Below are 18,107 nucleotides of genomic sequence, written 5' to 3' on the forward strand. Positions count from 1 at the left end.
CCACCAGTCACGTAGCTGATGCTTTTTTACACGATTAAATAAGACAAACCCACAACGTCTCAAGGGCAACAGACGAGGTGCTTTTACACAGAGATCTTGCTTCGCACAGCTTGAAATACTGATGAAATTCTGCGTTTTTGTCTTCCTGAATTAAGTGTAATTGTGAATATAATTACCTGTATATATATACTAATTTATTACATTGATTACAGATGTTCAAGAATATTTGACAGAATTTAGAAAACCTCTTTGTGGTTAGTTTTACTGTGTAGATAAATGAAAGAGGATTTTTCACTGACAGTATTTTTATCTCAATGTGTTAATGTGCCAACATATTACACATTTACCACATTTCAACGGCAAATCGCATTTCCATCCATCAGAAGATCGACTTTTAAGTGTGAAAATCATGTTAAATGTCAGTACAAAGTAAGAGAAACTTTGAGATGGATGGTTTGATAATGTAGCCAATCAATGTTCTATAGAAGCTTCGCCTCAGGAAAATCACAACGTATTTCAAGTGCTAATGAGTAATGGGTTGATTCTGAAGCATTATCTCTGATTAGTCATGTAAATTGCGACATAAATGCAACAGTGTGAGCATCCACCTCTCCAAACCCTCCCTCTGTTTTTCGCTGTTTATTTTCTCTTGAACAAGCCTGTGAAGCTCTGCAATCTATTTCAACATTTGCTCTTTGCAAACAGCCCCCATGAGTAAAGGCAACCTGGCACGCCGCAGGCTGTACGACAGAGATAGGGGCTCCTGGTCAACAAGCAGGTTAATTGTGTGATAGGACCAGATGCTAATACTGGACTGAACTCGGCAATCACAGCCCCGGCGGAGGCTCCTGCGTGGCTTCTGATTGGCTGCAGAACACAGCAATCGAATGACATTTGACACGACGGAAAGCGTGCTCGGACCAAAATATATAGAATTTTGTAATGAGTTTAATATTTTAACTTTCCTGGACAGATGACAGCAGTTTTTGAAGCATTCGGAGGATTAGAGGACGTGGAGGAGAAGGGAGACTGCACTTTGATTAACTTTGCACTTGTGGAGGAGATAACGGCTTTCTGAGAGTCTCTCCTGGGTGGATTATTGAGTGTGAGCGCTGGCACATTGTATGAACCCTCTGAAGTCCATTAGCAAACTCAACTCATTACGTAGTGAGACTGTGGGAACACAGGGCTTAGAGAAACGCGCCTTTCAGAGGGCGAAAAATTGATTTCAAACCAGACGATTTCCAGAAACGTCAACATAAATCTGTCGGAACGATGATTATCACTTTCTTCCACAAATTAGACTGATGCTGCAGTTAAGGATTCTCTTTAACAGGCATCGTGAACTCGTAGGACTAACAGGTCTTCAGCAAAGAAATCCACAATAAAGACATCAATGCCACAGAATAATAATAATAAGGAATATTCCAGGACTGCAAATCACTTTGTAAGCAGCTGGAAATCAGATGGCAATATCTTGCAGACGCGAGCAGTAGAAAATGAGAAAGTAAGGCAGCGGTTTAGGAGATCAACATGAGACGATGCTTTTGTGCCATAAACTGCAGTGGGAGCAAAATTAAATGGTGGAAAATGTTAAATATCCACAAAAGATAACCTTGCAGAATTAGCTGGTTATATCTAAGTTACTGCTTTTAACCCATTCTACCTGTTGACTCTTTTACCTCAAGGTGTTGTTGTGTTGTAAGCAAATTTTTGGGAACATGACGAGCCACAGACCTCTAAACAGTCCCTGCACTGCAATCGCGCCCTCATTGTTTGTAAATGGGAAACCAGCTAATGAACCAGTTAAAGGAATAGTTAAAGGTGCTTGTTTTATCCTGGGAAACACAGTTAGTCACACCCTGCCGTACTGTTAGATCAGAAGACCGACTCCACTCTCATGTCTGCAGCCAGTTAGCTTAGCTTAGCATAAAGACTGGAAACAGAGGGAAACAGCTAGCCTAGCTACACTGTCAAAATCCATCTTCCAGTGCCTCTAACATGCCTCTAAAAATAAAACAACAAAACAACAATTGAGTTTTTTTGTTACCTTTTCACAGAGCGAGGCATTTTTTTTTTCTGATTCCAGCCTTTGTGCTAAGCTAAGCTAAAAGGCTGCTGGCTGTATAGAAAGTAGACCTGTATGGGAGCAGTGCTGATCTTCTCATCTCTCTCCACCAGAAAGCAAAGAAGTGTATTTCCCAAAATGTCAAACTCCTTGTAAAAAGACAAAACCTGACATATTCCTCATCTAATAAATAATCCCCCTCTTAATGAAACTGGAATTAACAAGGCTTTAATCCTTTACTCCTTCTGGTGCTGCTCAGAAATCGCAGATGCTCCGTCTGAGGATTTCATCTTTAGCCTATTTTAAACTGCAGTAAAGTTGAATCTATAGATTATTTTGCTAAATCTGTGCTGAGGTCGCCTGCGTCCTTCAGCTGTCACCGATTTCACAGTGACACTTTCCTGGGCCAGACATCTCTGTCGGCAAAACTGAGACTGAAAGAAAGCGCACCGCCCTGCTCTCTCAGACAGCTGTGAAATATCTGAGCGTATCTCCACTTGACGGGATGTCTTGGTCTCTCAGGTTGGAACTGTGAACCAGACTGAGCGACTGAGCTGACAAACAGTAGTAAATGGTTTTAAGGGGTTGGTGCATCTTTTGTCTCCACTGCATTTGACGTAGTGCCCAATATTCAGCTTCTTGGCTTGAGGCTGCTGAGTTCACATAATGGAAAAGAGTCATCTGTGTCTTTAAAGGTTCTGTCTCTTTTATCTTTATTGCCAACACAACTGGGTTCTCTGAGTGGAAGTTTACTGTGTAATAAAATACATCTTTTAGTCAGCTGGAAGGAACATCTTCATCTGTTGCTTGTAGTGTTTACTCGCCATCGCAGTCATTAAAACTGGTTCGCATCCCCGATTTCCACACACAGAAAAACTCCAGAAAATTAAGGCAATCAATAATGACTAATATGTTTTTTAAGTAAGGAAATGCTTTTGTGAGCATCATTTAGAGAATTCCCACATAAATCGAACCACCTCGGTGTAGTTTGAAAGTATAATGTTTCCTTCCTCATCCTCACATTCATCTTCACACCTCCAGCTGATCTGCTGGGGCCTAAACTCCTCTTCGCATGTGGTGGGGCTTTAGGATTTGAGGATCTGGGGGATTAAGGGATTTTCTGATCGCTCTGAAAAAGACACCACGGGATACAGAAATCCAAAAATGGCTGAGGTACCCACATCAAGATTAGAGGGTATTATTTCTCCCCTTAGGGAAAGCCACTACTGACAGCTTTGAAACCAGCGTGTTCAGGAAACATTTACAGTTTACAGAGACTGTAGTGAACGACAAAGCCTATTTTGTGCTGAAATCAGTCAATGCACTTTTCCAATTTCCTGAAACGTCACTGCTCGTTGTCTAAAGTGTACTTTTCCTGAACCACTTTAATTTTCTCTGCAAATTGCGACCATTAACAAGTCAACTGCAACTGCAGCTCCTCTCAAACTTGATATCTAGGCTCTAATTACTTTTAAACTTGCTGTGACCCCTGCAAGAAAAAGGTCTGCCTATATATTTATAGATATATAGACAGTAGCTGTGCATGCTGGATGGTTATAAACAACCATTTTTAGGCAGGAAAGATATTAATTTGTCCAAAAAAAAAAAGTAAACCTGTCACAAGGAATGAAATCTCAAGAAACAAGTTAAAAGTGAACTTTCTTCTTGTCATAACTTTTTGCTCGCCCACATTCACATGTTTTTCACAGCTCCTCACTTTTTCCTGCGGAAATATCAGATGTCATGTGTGACAGGCAGAGAGCATGAGTAATTGTGGGCTACAGGGCGCAGACGGACCAGCACTCACCACCATCCTTAGACATTGGCCTTTAGGTAAATGAAGCCAGCAGTACACGACACAGCAGGAGCTCCATCGCTGATTGATCACTGAGGGGAGTTGGGGACTGTATGGAAATGAATGGGATGCTGAATCTTCCCTCCCAGGGGTTGTTTTGTTGATCATTATAACTAAAAAAAGAGAGAAAGCACAAAGAACTTGAGACCATGATATCCTAATGGAATCATAAATTTCTCATAGCCACCAACAGATCATTAGCTAGGCCCCGCCCCCTTAATTACTGCTGCTACACCTGTCAAGACGTCTGTTCTCACAGGTATACATGCAGTTTACGATGATAACTGTGGCCATTAAAATTCACTGTATTTTTTCAAACGGCAGCCACAAATTGTGTCGACTGTCGTTAATTGATTTTATCAGCAGCAGCCAGCCGAAGCTAACGCTAAAGCTCTGTGATTTACTTGAAAACTCTGTCTCCGGCTGACTTTGTAATGTTTCACGCTGATTCGTTGTAAAGCTCTGTAAGGGTTTTAATATGCACATGATGGCTGCGTGCGTGCTAATGTGCTAAAGGACTGAGGCTAAATCAACCCAGGCAAAAAGCCATCGCCAGCTGATGACCCATGAAGAATACATGGAGATAAAGGAGCAGCGTGAGTGGAGCTAGTTGGCCCGAGCGTTACGGTACAGTAATTTCAGTAATAAAAAATGTTATTTGTTCTAAAATAGCCCTCTGACGGTTCGGATGCGTGCTACAGAAAAACATGTTTGAAACACGAGAAGAGCACAGCGGCTAGCTTTATGCTTTAATGTTTACGCTGTCAAACAGTCTCTTTTACTCCCTGCATGACCCTTTTTTTTTACAACAAATCTTGAAAGATAAGATAAAAAAATAAAAAGACAAATCACACCACCCCCCCCGCTACTAATTTCAGTCACTGCCTTCAACCGAAGCCCACAGCGTGTCCCCGTGACTCCACGCAAACAGCATGTTGACGTCTCCGTCACCTCTGTGTCTCGTCTTCAGTGGACTTTTCCTGCTGAAGATGACTCAATTCATAACAGAGTGCATATTCTCTCTAATGACCGAGTTACTATGGGAACCAGGTTAGATTTGAAAGTGCTTGATGAAAAAAGAAGAGAAAAGCCCCCAGGCTTCCCTTTGCTCCCTGACTCCAAAACAAACCTGATTCAATTTGTGCATCCTCATAACGTCTAGCCGAGCTAACAGCAGCATGAATAAGAAACTCGCCCTTCGACTTGATGACTGAATCAAACGAAGATTGTGCTGAAGCCTGCAGAGCGGCAGCAGGGAGAGCAGCCACCAGCCACCGGTTGCTTGCTGCAAAGCCCGATGTGGTGCAGCCTGTGGGGAAGGGGAAGCGTGCCACGACGTTTTTAGAGCGCTGGAGCTGTCACCACAATCACGCAAGGCGCCCGGCTCAGAGGTCAATACCTGGATGGTTCATTTTTCTATACCTGCCTTTCACACCGCCGTGCCGCACCCCCTCGCCCTTTGCGCCTGCCCCAAAACAAACCTGAAGGAGCTTTGCAGTGAGATTGATTCAGCCTCTGAAGTATTGATTTTGTTTTCAGCATGAAAGGATTCGAAAAGACCCCTTTGATTGACTGCAGGATAGTGATAGTCCACTCCTCCATGGCGTGGGCGTGATCATTAATAGTGTGCTAAACCCTGAGGTCGGTCTAGTCTCACGCTGTCAGGGGAGGTTGTGTCCAGGGGGAGTAATATGTTCACACAGCTCTGCTCCATTACCCATCTGTCTGGAGAGGAAGAACAACGACTTTTCCTTTGCTCGCTCTTTCTCCGGCAATCACGCCGGGTTCTCTCTCTCTGTCTCACTAGCGCTACATCATTAGCTCTCTGCATACAGTTTGTCTCGTCTCGTAAGACAAGGACTGAGAACTTAGCAGCATTTCAGCATCAACACGTCTATTTTTGCAGTCATTATGGTAGAAACTGTTCTGTCGGCTTTGCAGCGCTGGAGTTCTCTCATTAACCTTATTGAACCAGTCTGGTACCAACTGTGTGATCCAGCTGCTGTGATTGTCATAGAAAGCATCATAAATAACCACAGTTTCTGCTTCTTTTTATACCTTATCAGCGCAAAACTTAGTCAAATTGTCATTATACAAACTCTCAGACTCTTCATCTGTCTGCTCAAACGATCATTTTTGAGTTGTTATTTAGTTCACATGTTTTCAAACTCAGAAGCATCACTAACTCATCGCTGTTCTACAAACAACAGGACACACAGCTCATGGAGGAGATGAAGGTATTTTAAAACTCTTCACGTCTGTTTGCCGCTGTTCTTCTCGGAGTCATAACTCTACAGAACCAATGTGCATATTTTTAAGATTCAGTGTGATTTGAGGAAACAGTTATCTCTGATATGCATATTCAATAAACCTTCATAAAGCCACTATAGCATTTACAGAAAAAGATGCTCTGTATTAGTTCAGAACTTGCCTGAGAATCATCATGTTTTTTAGTTTTCGTCCGTATCAAATCAATCCAGTGATAGTTGTCCATATATTCATGAGTACAATGCAATCAGGAGCTTCTAATAGCTCTTTCAGCATGCTTTTGATGGTGCCATTTTGCCAGAATTTAAACAATTAAAGGCTAAAACAATCGCTATACTTCCTGCTTACGGCCCCCAAAGCATTCCGGAAACTTAAGTTCCACATGTTACAGTATGATTATCCACCAAACATTTTGCCAAAGTAATGGCAAAATCCATAAATATAAACTTTTTGGATTTTTTTGGGTCAGTTGTCTCATTTGTTTCTGGCAGGGCCCCCACAGTGTCGGCCTTTGAAAACCCCTGCTTTAGTGGATACTCCACTCGAATGGTGCTGCTGTAGTGCAAAAAGTAAAACAAGCCACAGTTACATACTCAAATACAAATTTCTGAGCTGTCAACGCGTTTCGTAGCGAAACACAGTCTCCACAGGCTCTCGTATATCGGTGCGCGGCGCAGGGTCTGCCTCAATTTGCCGTGACGGCGGATGAGGACTCTGCGAGCGACAGTCAAGTCGAGGCGAAAGCTTTGTGGGGAGCTGTGTGAAATTTCAGATGACATGGAGAGACCAGGGCTGTGGACAGCTGAGAAATCCTCCTCAGGAATAAATCCTTCTGACTTGAAATCCTGTCCACCGCTTGGCGAAGCTATAAATTCGGCTTAGTGGACAGTCCATTTAGTTTGAATTTTGAACATGAAAGCGCTTAATTTGTGCAAAAAGTGTTTTTTTTTTCATCGCCTTTTGGTCAACTAAGGACAGTTTTGACATAAAAGATGTTGTTTGTCATACAACTATGAAAGTGAGATATTTTGTATGGAAAATCATTTGACATCAGAAACCAGTGGTGGAATTTACTTGAGTATTTTCATTTTCTGCTAATCTCTACATCTGCTCCACTACACCTCAGAGGGGAATGTTGTACTTTTTACTCCTTTATATTCATCAGATACCTACAGTTACTTTGCTTAATGATTTTACTCAAAAAACATGCTGACTTTGTGATTTATGATGCTTTGCTGCAGATTAAAGAGTGTATGAAATAATTAAAATGTGGTCACCGTCGACCTGCCACAATATAATATAACACAAAAACATAATATGTCATAATATTGTGACACTAGCGGGAGCCATTCTGCTGTATGATGTGTACATTTACATTGCAAGTACTCAGATCCTTTAGTGAAGTAAAAAGTTAAAAAAAATGCACATAAAAGTCCTGCATTTAAAAGTATAAACACAGAAATACTACCAGCAAAAATGCCCCCTGTCATAGATATATTATTATATTTGACATTATGAGATTGTCAGTATTGAGGCATCAGTGTGTAAACTGCTGGTGTAGCTGTGTTGCTGAAGTGGCTCATAAAGCATCAGTCCATTTTTAAAATGCATCAAAACAAAGTCAGTTATCATGAATTAGTTATTCACGCTTTAGTGCATTTGGTGAGCATTGGCATACTTTGCCAGATAGTTGGCTCGAAGCAGGAAAACCTCTTAGTCATCCCTCAGTCTTGCTGCCTCCTGACCTTCGGACTCACTCACTAATCATGACTTGTGATTGACGGTCACTGCAGTCGAGACAGAGGGGAATAATTGCCTCCAGTCACTCTGAAGTTGTGTCACTGTGTGTAGGTGTGGTTACAGGTTATCTGTGCTCAGGTTAGTGGTGCTGATGGATCTTTCAAGGAGGCTGAGTAGTTTGACTTGTTACTGCTGCTCAGCCTGAGCTTTCACTGACAAAGGAGCAGACGCTGCTATGAGGCGTCAGCACAGTCTCATCTGTACTCATGCTGCTTCCTATGCATTGTGTCTGGAAACACAGCTATTACCATGCTGGCGGGGTCCTCTCGCCTGTGGCTCTATTATCTATGTTCTCTACACAAATCTGAATTTGCATTTAGTCTTTTTATGGAAATTTATGCCACTATAAAATTTTCATTTTCAGTAACCATAACAGCACAAATAATTTACATGGAAATCTCTACATACAGTATTTACCTTGATAGCGACAAATACTGATTAAGTCAACTTTTAAAATACATGTTCATGCCACCCACTCTAATAGTGCCCACCCAGAATCTTGTCTTGCATTATAAGCTTGTTTCACCGCAGGTTGACAGGATTTGGTCCTTACATTCGTTATGTATGAAACCCTGCCGTCTGAGTCCGTGTTTGAAGGTCAAACAGAGGACTTTCACCCAGCAGGCCACTGTTTGTGTTCCATGTGAAACCAAAAACCAACGTTGACTTAACTTCCGTCACATATGTAACTCAGTACGTACATAACTTATCTCACGTTACTAACGTATTTATTCAAACCCAAACCGTGAGCTTTTCCTAAAGCTGACCAAGTACTCTGTTGCCTAAACCAACCAAAATGCCGTGATTTCACGTTAACCACATGTTTATTACTGTTAGCAAAACTGCAACCGTTAAAAAAACTGTTCCTGTCCAACGGTCATATGTTGTTTTGGAGAACGGTCACAGCATTTTATTGTTGTACTCGATGTTCAGGTGTGATGACATGGTGCAAAATTGTATTTAAGTACATGACTTGAGCAAATGTACTTGGTTACATTCTGCCACTGTTGATATGGTACAAACAACACTTAAGATCTGGAATGCAGGACTTTTTCATGTAATGTAGTATCAGTCCGCTGTAGTATTGCTACATGCAGTTAAGTAAAGAATCCTTCTTCCACCACTGTCAAAGAACACATCTGATTTTCCATATAAATAATAAATCACAGGTATCCTCTAAGAACCTGACCCCAAATAAACACAACCCCACCTGCAGGTTTCTGCGCTTGTTAGTGCTTAAATGAGGAAAGGTTGAGCCAAGTAAATATTAGAAAAAAAAGCAACTCCAATCTGCCTTGAAGCAGCTTCCTGCTACCTCTGGAGTGTTATGTAGAGATGGGAGTTCAGGGATCCTCCGAGAGGCCTCGGAGACGCTGCTCAGTGCGAGTTATTGCAGATAAATCCAAGTAATCAGCGCGCGTGTGTGTGGAAAAGAGCACTCCAGCGAAATGTAGAGAATTGAATTCAGTCACGTCTGAAAAGTGCAGAAGACATTCCAAGCATCAGGCGCTGAAATATAATTACTTTAAATCAGGAATGGAGCATCTCTGGCAAGTGTCCCAAAGGCAAAAGCCAGAGATACCGAGCTGTATGTTTTCTGTGTTTGTCCCTATGAGTCCTTGCGGAGTGCTTGTCAGCATTCTTGGTTCGTCTCCAGGTCTTTGTGTGCTGCTTGCTCCCCAGGAAACATATTCAATATGCCAGAGAATAAATGAGTTTGACTGTGCCCGGTTCCTTTTATCTGTTTCATGGTAAAAATCCAACAGAAAGGCTCCTGACACCTTGGTTTTACTCTCGAGTGGTTTTTTTTTTTTTTTCCAAATTCAAATTCATTGTTTGCTGTCTTTTATTATGTGTCAGACTATAATTACTTCTACCTGCAAGGCGAGCCTCGTGTCACATAAAATGATCAGTGTGTGAGTGAGTGTGAGCACCATACTCACGTCTGAATTCAGTTTACATTAATATGCCTCCCCTATCCCTTGGCTGAAGCGAAGACTAATGGAGGTTACTGTAATATTTATGAGGCACATCTCACGGCGTGCTTGGCCCACTGTCCTTGGTCTTATATAAAAACCACTGATTTAGCACCAGACCATTAGAAAAATCATGTCCTAATGGCCTGTCTCTCTCTCTCCTCTCTCACCCTTGTAATCACCATCTGTTTGTCCATATTGTGTGATCCTCTGTTTCTGGTCCCCGCGGCTCGTCACCAGACGCTTCTTTTGGCCTCCTGCTCGGTGTGTTTGTGGTCTGTGGCCTCGCTCTGCTGGGCCTTCTTACATTCGTCTCCTGGAAGCTGGGCTGCGTGCCGTGGCGAACTAAGGCCCATTTCCCCAGCCCAGCCCTCAGCCCGGCCTGTGGCCCAGAGCCCTGCCCGCTGCAGCCGCCTCCCCTGCTTCCCAGCCCCCAGCAGCCACCGGTCACCATGGCGACAGAGAAGGTGAAGGACCCCATGGGCTCGATGGGTTTCCTGGAGGCAGCAGTGAAGATAAGCCATACATCTCCCGACATCCCCACCGATGTGCAGCTGTCCATGAGGGAGCACTTCCTGCGTCGCACGCAACGCATGCAGAGGCAAACCACTGAGCCGGCTTCCTCGACTCGGTCAGTCATATACATGCGCACGTGTACGCGCAACTGATAGTACACAAGGCTGTACGATGCGCTCATTCATGTGTAAATACGCTCAGGGGTACATGGAAGTATGCATGCATGCACACACAAGCAGAGTTTAAGAGACAACATCTTGTGGCACAGAAGGTCCATTAATGCAACATGAAATAAAGAAAAAGGTGTAAATCAGAAAAAGCCTCACTGCTACTCATTGTGTATTTTCAGAGAGTAGGCACCACATACATATCGTTACGTATCATCAAAGAAAGGTGAAATTTTCAATCTGGACAATTTGGTATCTACAAAGTTAATTATAATAAATACTGTAGATCATGTTGCTCTCTGCCTCAGAGGAAGCTCTTTGCAGGTCATTGCGGTAAGGCTAATTATATGTGATGGTTTCTTCATGAGAATTAATGGGGCAGAGTGGTGGAAAAAACATTTGCTGTGCCAGTACTAGCAGTGCTCACATTGTCACCATGTTAAGTGAATATCAGTTCTGCTTATTATGCAGCTTTCCTTTACAGGCACATCTCTTTGTCCTTGGACTAAAGCAGCAAAAAATTTCCATTTAGGGTCCTGACACAGCAAACATCAGTCACCCCTGGCTCCTCATTTGGTTCTCACTGGGCTGTCACTGTGCTCTGTCTTTGTAGTTGTTTAATATTTATCTTGAGTTTAATCTTACACTCACTTAGACCTTTTATTGTATTTTCCCATTCCTCATGCAGAAGACCAGACACTCCCAGTGCAAAGCAAAGAAAAGCAAAATTTCACTGTCAGATGCAAAGCTGACAAGTTCTTAATCAGTATTCCAAGACTGGCTTTTAATGGTAATTCCTTTCATGCATTTTTAAAAACAATATAAATACAGGCCACAGGCCACTGCTAATTTCCTCTCACAGAAAAATTGGCTTGCCAGCAGCTGTTGTTTTTGATCAATTGCAACTTTAATACAAGATGTGAGATGACATGAGGTGACACAATCAGTCACCCTTTGTCAGCGCTAGTTGTCTGAGGTCAGCTCGGCGAGTCTTTGAACGTGTGTCCCGTGAAGTCAAAGTTTCCCTGTTCGTCTTCACTACAACTCCTTAACACGAAACGAAAGAAATTCCCTGTCACCCTTCTTTGTTTCTTCCTGTCTGTCCTGTCCCTGCAGGCACAATTCATTCAAAAGACACCTGCCCAGGCAGATGCAGGTTGGCAGCCTAGACCTGGGAAACGACTATGTGGTGGACAAAGACGAAAAGACCACCAGCATTGGTCGCATCCAGCCAGAGCTCTACCAACAGAAGACCCTGGAATCAGAGGATTCATCCAAGAACGGCAGCAGCAAAAACTGTGGCTCAATTAACTTCTCCCTCAAGTATGACTACGAAAACGAGGCCCTCATAGTCAACATCCTCAAGGCAGTAGACCTACCTGCCAAGGACTTATGCGGCACATCTGACCCGTACGTGAAGGTCTACCTGCTGCCCGACCGCAAGAAGTTCCAAACTCGCGTCCACCGGAAGACACTCAACCCCACCTTCAGCGAGAGCTTCCAGTTTCCTGTGCCTTACGATGAACTGGCAGCCAGGAAGCTCCATATGAGCGTCTTTGACTTTGACCGGTTTTCACGGCATGATATGATCGGGGAGGTGGTCCTGGACAACTTGTTTGAGACATCAGACCTCTCCAGGGAGACGAACATATGGAGGGACATCCAATATGCCACCAGTGTAAGAATGTCTCAGATTTTTCTGTCATACAGTGTACATTACAAACAATATGTGTAACACGGTCATAGCTACCAATGAGCACACAGAGGTCAGGTTCCAATCAGGGACATGTACATGATTTTAGCCCCGAATTGGTCACCCCGACATGCATGTGAGCTTGTCACCTGAGTAATGAACAATCAGTGTTGTGTCTGTCAGGCAATCAGATGGCATGTCAGAAGTTTTGGTTGGTTGTCTTGCAGTTCGAGCACCACGGTCAGATGTTCCTCATGGCTGCTGTCAAAAGATCTGTTCAAAACTGCAGTGAGCTTATTTTAATATTAATGCAGTAGAGTTTTACAGGTTGAATGTTTACATGTAAACAACCTTGTTGAGGATACGGTCGTCTTGCTTTGACAGACTTTATTGGAGATGTCAGTGAAACCAGAGCCAGCGTACAGTGGGAGGTCCACACTGTGGCCAGTGAACTCATCCGTGCAGTGTGAACATAAAAGCTGCAGGTTCTGGTTGTGCAGAAAGGCTGATTAAAATGTATTAAGACAGTGTAAAAGATCAATAAACATTGTCTCTGCCCAGCTTTAGCAACCTGGGGAAAGCTTGCATTGAAAGTGCTGATTACAGTCCTTTTAGACTGAAAGGGTTATTTAGCAGTGCAACATCCACTTTGCCCTCTGTGTGGTATTTTGATGCTCAGCACACATGATGTACAGGTGGGATGTTTGTTTTAGTATGTCAGTGCAACCTGGGACTACTTTTAGACCAATAAATTAAGTAAAGAAAGTAGAAAATATCACTTAACAGTGAAGCCGATAATTAAAAATGTAAAATGCAAACAGTGAGAAAAGATTTTGAGATTTACTTTGTAAGTGCCCGAGGGCAGGAAGGGTGCATTTGGGGAATTTAAATCCTGGCTGCAGCCCTGTAATGTGAATTAAATATCTATACATCAAACAGCCAGTGCATTATAATGAATCAGATATTCAGATTTTCATTCTACAAAAACATAATTGTAACTTACAAAAATACATCAAGGGACACACGGTGTTAATATCTCAAACATGAAAGGATATTTCTGACTCAGTTTGCTCGTGCAGTTATGTTTCTGTTAGCTTACTTGTTGATGATGTCCGGGGGCCATTTTCAGGAACAAAGTGTTCCCGGTCTTTGGCACCATGTTAGAGACTTCAGAGCCCTCGTCACTTTATCGCTTCCACAGGGCCCTTATATCTGACAGTTTTCTCCCTCCAGTTGTTGAACTTGGGTTTCTTCAAGGGTCGTTCAATAATCTCAACGTTATTGCTTAGGGGGCAGAAAAGCAGGCAGCCCTATCCTTGGCACACAAACTTTATCGAACCACCAAATGATTTTATGACAAAATCCCTTGCTCACATTAAATTCAAGATTGGCAACATAAAGAATGCACAGATGCCAGGGAGCAGTAGAAACAAAAGGCAGACATGAAGCGGTGTGTCGTCTAAGTATCGGGTGAGATTAAGACTGCTTTAAAGACGCTGTGCAGTTTAACGAGTGGAAAAGATAAAGACATTGAGAGCAGGGAGGTAAAGAAAAGAGCCAGCATTTTTCCTCAGGTCGTAGATCAAGGAGGGATATTCATCAATAACACCAATTTATACAAGCATTTATTACTAAAAACCAAGAGGTAATCAGTCGTTGTAATGAGACAAACACAGTGTATGATAAATAAAGCTCTGGGAATGTAAACACAGTATAAATAGTTACTTGACATTTGGCTTTGAAGCAGATTAAGGGCCGTCCTAAATGCTAATGTCAAGATGCTAACATGCTCACAGTGTCAATGCTAACATGCAGACGTTTAGCAGGTTTAATGTTTATCATATTCGCCATCTTAGTTTGCAGTTTTAGCATGCTAACATTTGTAAATTAGCAGGAAACACAAAGTAGAGTCTTGGATAAAGTTAAATTCTGACCTAATGATGGTGCTCGGTGAAAAGTCAGGGGACCACCAAATTTCTTTTAGAAGAGGGGGACATCTGTGTAGGTACCGAATTTCAAGGCATCCTAAGAAACATTTATTGAGACATTTGACTCAAAACCATGAGCGTCAACCTCAGGGCACCGAGGAATGAAAATTGATTTGGATACATGATCTTGGAACCATGAATGCCTCAAAGCAATCAATGAAATACTCACTTTATTAGATATTTCAATCTGGACCAAAGTGGTGGACTGACCCAATGACCGGTCAACAGATTGTCTCTGCCATCCCTGGAGATACGCTGCTAGCGTGGCCAAAACATGATTAATGCAGCACAGATGATACTGACTGGCACCAAAACAGCCTGTGTTCCTACAAGGACAATCAAAGTGTCACTTCATGCTTTTACAACACTTGACATTTCTGCTGTGCCCTCGCATTATGGCTGAACCTTCACACCCTTCAAAGGAAATCCCTCGCTTCCGCAGCGGAGAAAGCCAAATAGAAGAGACGTTAAGACTGCAGCACTCAGACAGACGTGTTGAGATTTGCCAATCAGTGGGGTTCTCACCACGCTCATTCAGGGAGATTAAGGGTCTGTGCGACCTTAATACTGTTTATAGGATGGGGCTAAGAACTCACATGAGACAGATAACAGGACTTTCATTCCACTTGAGACTATTAGCGGAGTAGAAACTCATACAGGACTGTCTCCACACAAGTGAAATAGTTGAGCAGGTGCACTGACTGTGCTCGGAAAGTTTCATCTCTAATTCAGATTATAGAAAACATTCTTACATGAGAGATCTTGGTGATACAATCCCTTTAAAAAAGCTTATTTCCAAGGCTCATTCATGGTAAATGGGCTGTATTTATATAATGCTTTTCTAGTCTGATGACCACTCAAAGGGCTTTTACAATATTCACCCTTTCACACACATACAATGATGAAGGATGCTTCGACATGTAAACTGCCGAGGCAGGGGATCGAACCCTTCTGATAACTGGACGACCGCTCTACCTCCTGAGCCACAGCCTTCACTCGTTGGTTATTCGGGTAATTGGGCTGCATTATGCTGAAGTTACTGAGCTGTAAATTTGGTGTTTTCTGTTTTAATTGACTGCCTTGAGAGGTGATCACCATGTGGAAACATGATCAGAAGTAATGGCTTTTGAAAGGCAATGGAAACCGCAGTGAGAATGATGGCTGCCAAATGTGTCACAGAGTTGATCCGGAGGTCAGACATAATTTCAGGATTGGACCAAATTGTTTCTAGGAGATACTGACAGCTAAATAACCTCGAGGACTTGAGGTGAAGCCAAATTGTTGTTTCCTTTTCTCACCTGAATAGCTTCATCTGTCGGTGGTGAGACCTTTGCTTTTTGTGCTTCAGGGTATAAAGGAAAGGCTCAGAACACATTTTCTGTTTCGGTTAGCATTATTTCTCATTTTTTCTTACAACTTTACTTTGTCATCAAAAAATTACATTCCATAAATATGCGTATTCGCTTTCTTGGCAAAGATTAGATGTGAAGATCGACCTCATGTCTGTGCATTAACTATGGAGCTAGAGCCGAGAGGTGATTAGCTTAGCTTAGCTTAGCAGAAAGGCTGGAAAATGCTAGCCTTGCTCCTTTCTATAGTTTAAGTCCAGCTAATGACAAGCTAGTAGTGAGCTAGTTAGCTCAGAGAGCTTTTTCCCTCCTAAATACTCCTTAATATAATGAAATGATGTACAATCTTCTACAACATTCAGGTGTGACCAGGCCTTCAGAGGTGCTGGTGTATTGGACAGAGCCAAGCTACCTTTTCCCTTCCCTGTACTCTTCATGCTAAGCTAAGCTAATCATCCCCTTGCTCTAGCTCCATAGTTAAAGTATGGAACTGCTGTCAATTTTCTCATCTAAATCTCTGCAAGGAGCTTATTTTCCCAAAGTGTCAAACCATTTCTTGAAAAAAAAAGTGGACCTTGTGATTTCTGTTGTCCTGTGGTAACAACTGACAACAGTACAAGTCATTCCCTAACTTGCACTGTGCTTCACAACAAATATTATCCATTTGTCTTTCAGCACAACTCACAGTACACCTGCATCCTTCTGCACCTGATGTAAAAACAATGCTGCAGTTGCCAAACAACACAGCACACTCCTGATGGAGTTCTTTTTCAAGCCAAAAATGCAAATCGTGAAGTTACATCATTTTGCATCATATTACCTTTTTTTTCTCCACACCTTTATGTCCAGTCTGTGCTCTAATTGGCTAGTTTACTAGTCTCAGTTGTTAGAATCTTATTTCATTACTTGTGAGAGGCCACCTCGTCACTGTTTGCTTCACTGACTGTGCACTCTGGCGGTTACAAAGAGCAGGACATAAATAAAATATAGTATTGATCCCAGAAACCAAGCTGGAGGACGAGACACTCCACTTATTGTGCATCACTCTGGATCAGAGCATCAGTTTTGAATGTAAATGTGAAACTGAAATAGTTTTTTGTGTGTGTTCCTGCAGGAAAGCGTTGACCTTGGCGAGATCATGTTTTCACTATGCTACCTGCCCACCGCGGGCAGACTCACACTTACTGTCATCAAGTGCAGGAACCTCAAGGCCATGGACATCACCGGATACTCAGGTGTGCTCTGTGTGTTAATGTGGTCCTGCGGTGAATGATCCCTCTGTGAATATCCAGTTGTAAGCAAGATAAAGCGAACAAGCGGCTGCACTCTGTTTGTTTCATTAATATTCAACACTTGCAATATTAAGACATTGTCAGCAAATAGTTGCAGGCGGTCTGTTTATTTTAATCGACTGCTATTCCACTTTTCCATCCCATGTGTCCCCACAATACTGATATCACTTGTAAAATGTGACATTTATTGTGCCTTAAATGCCAGGGTTCAGGTGTAATTCGGAGTGAGTGAGTGTGGCATTTTTCCTCCCATGTTTAATGACATTTCACGATTTTAATTCCCTGAGTTTTTGGGGGTTTAACTGTCGGCCATTATTTCAATCTCTGCCTCATAAACCAGTAGATATCAAATTGTGCCTTCGAGCGCATTGGGCTGCAAAGCAAGCACTCTTGTTTGTTGTTTATAGATTTAGGGCAGCTTACATCTGACTAAAGCGGGACATAATGGATCATACGAGGCGATTTGCCACTGAAGGATGAAGATTGAAATCAGCATTCATCAGGAAGCTTTCCCCGTCATGCTGTTTAGGCTATCTATGGCCTCCCATCTTCTTTGTTTACACAAGGCGTTGACTCATCTACTTTTATGCACATTACTGATGCCAGGTCCTCTAGGGTTTCTTTCATGCTTAAGTAGAAGCCAAAAAAAAGAAAAACACACACACAGACACACACAGGGTGATGAAATAGGCCACCGATGGCTCTATCTTCACGGACATCTTTGAAGACGTCTTAGCAATCAAGGCAAACATTGTAAAAGCTCTGCTCTCTTTTAATAATCCCACAAGCCCGATCTTCATGCTAATTATGGCTCTGGCAGTTTCCTAAATAAGATGGATAACTTGGAGTGTCCAAATGCGGAGATATTTAATTATCAGCAGTTGCTGTTTTAATAAAGTCACTTTTATCTTCCTCTTTCCGTCTCACTGGTTAGATCCCTACGTCAAAGTGTCGCTCATATGCGACGGGAGACGTTTGAAAAAGAAGAAGACGAGCATAAAGAAGAACACCCTGAATCCCACCTATAACGAGGCCATCATCTTTGACATCCCGCCGGACAGCATGGACCACGTCAGCCTGCACATCTCTGTCATGGACTACGATCTGTACGTACGAACATCTGGCTTGTTGGTTT

General features: G+C 42.5%; 1 protein-coding gene across 1 annotated transcript in view; it reads left to right on the forward strand.

The window, feature by feature from the left end:
- The window catches only part of syt6a (synaptotagmin VIa), a 58,852-nt gene that overhangs the window by 35,088 nt on the left and 5,657 nt on the right, over window positions 1–18,107 (forward strand). Inside the window, exons 2-5 of the mRNA XM_076740174.1 lie at window positions 10,208–10,598; window positions 11,767–12,328; window positions 16,795–16,915; window positions 17,907–18,078. Of these exons, the coding sequence (XP_076596289.1) occupies window positions 10,208–10,598; window positions 11,767–12,328; window positions 16,795–16,915; window positions 17,907–18,078 (1,246 nt within the window). The remainder of the gene's footprint in view (window positions 1–10,207; window positions 10,599–11,766; window positions 12,329–16,794; window positions 16,916–17,906; window positions 18,079–18,107) is intronic.

This window comes from Chaetodon auriga, chromosome 10, assembly GCF_051107435.1.
Source record: "Chaetodon auriga isolate fChaAug3 chromosome 10, fChaAug3.hap1, whole genome shotgun sequence".
NCBI classification, from domain to species: domain Eukaryota; kingdom Metazoa; phylum Chordata; class Actinopteri; order Chaetodontiformes; family Chaetodontidae; genus Chaetodon; species Chaetodon auriga.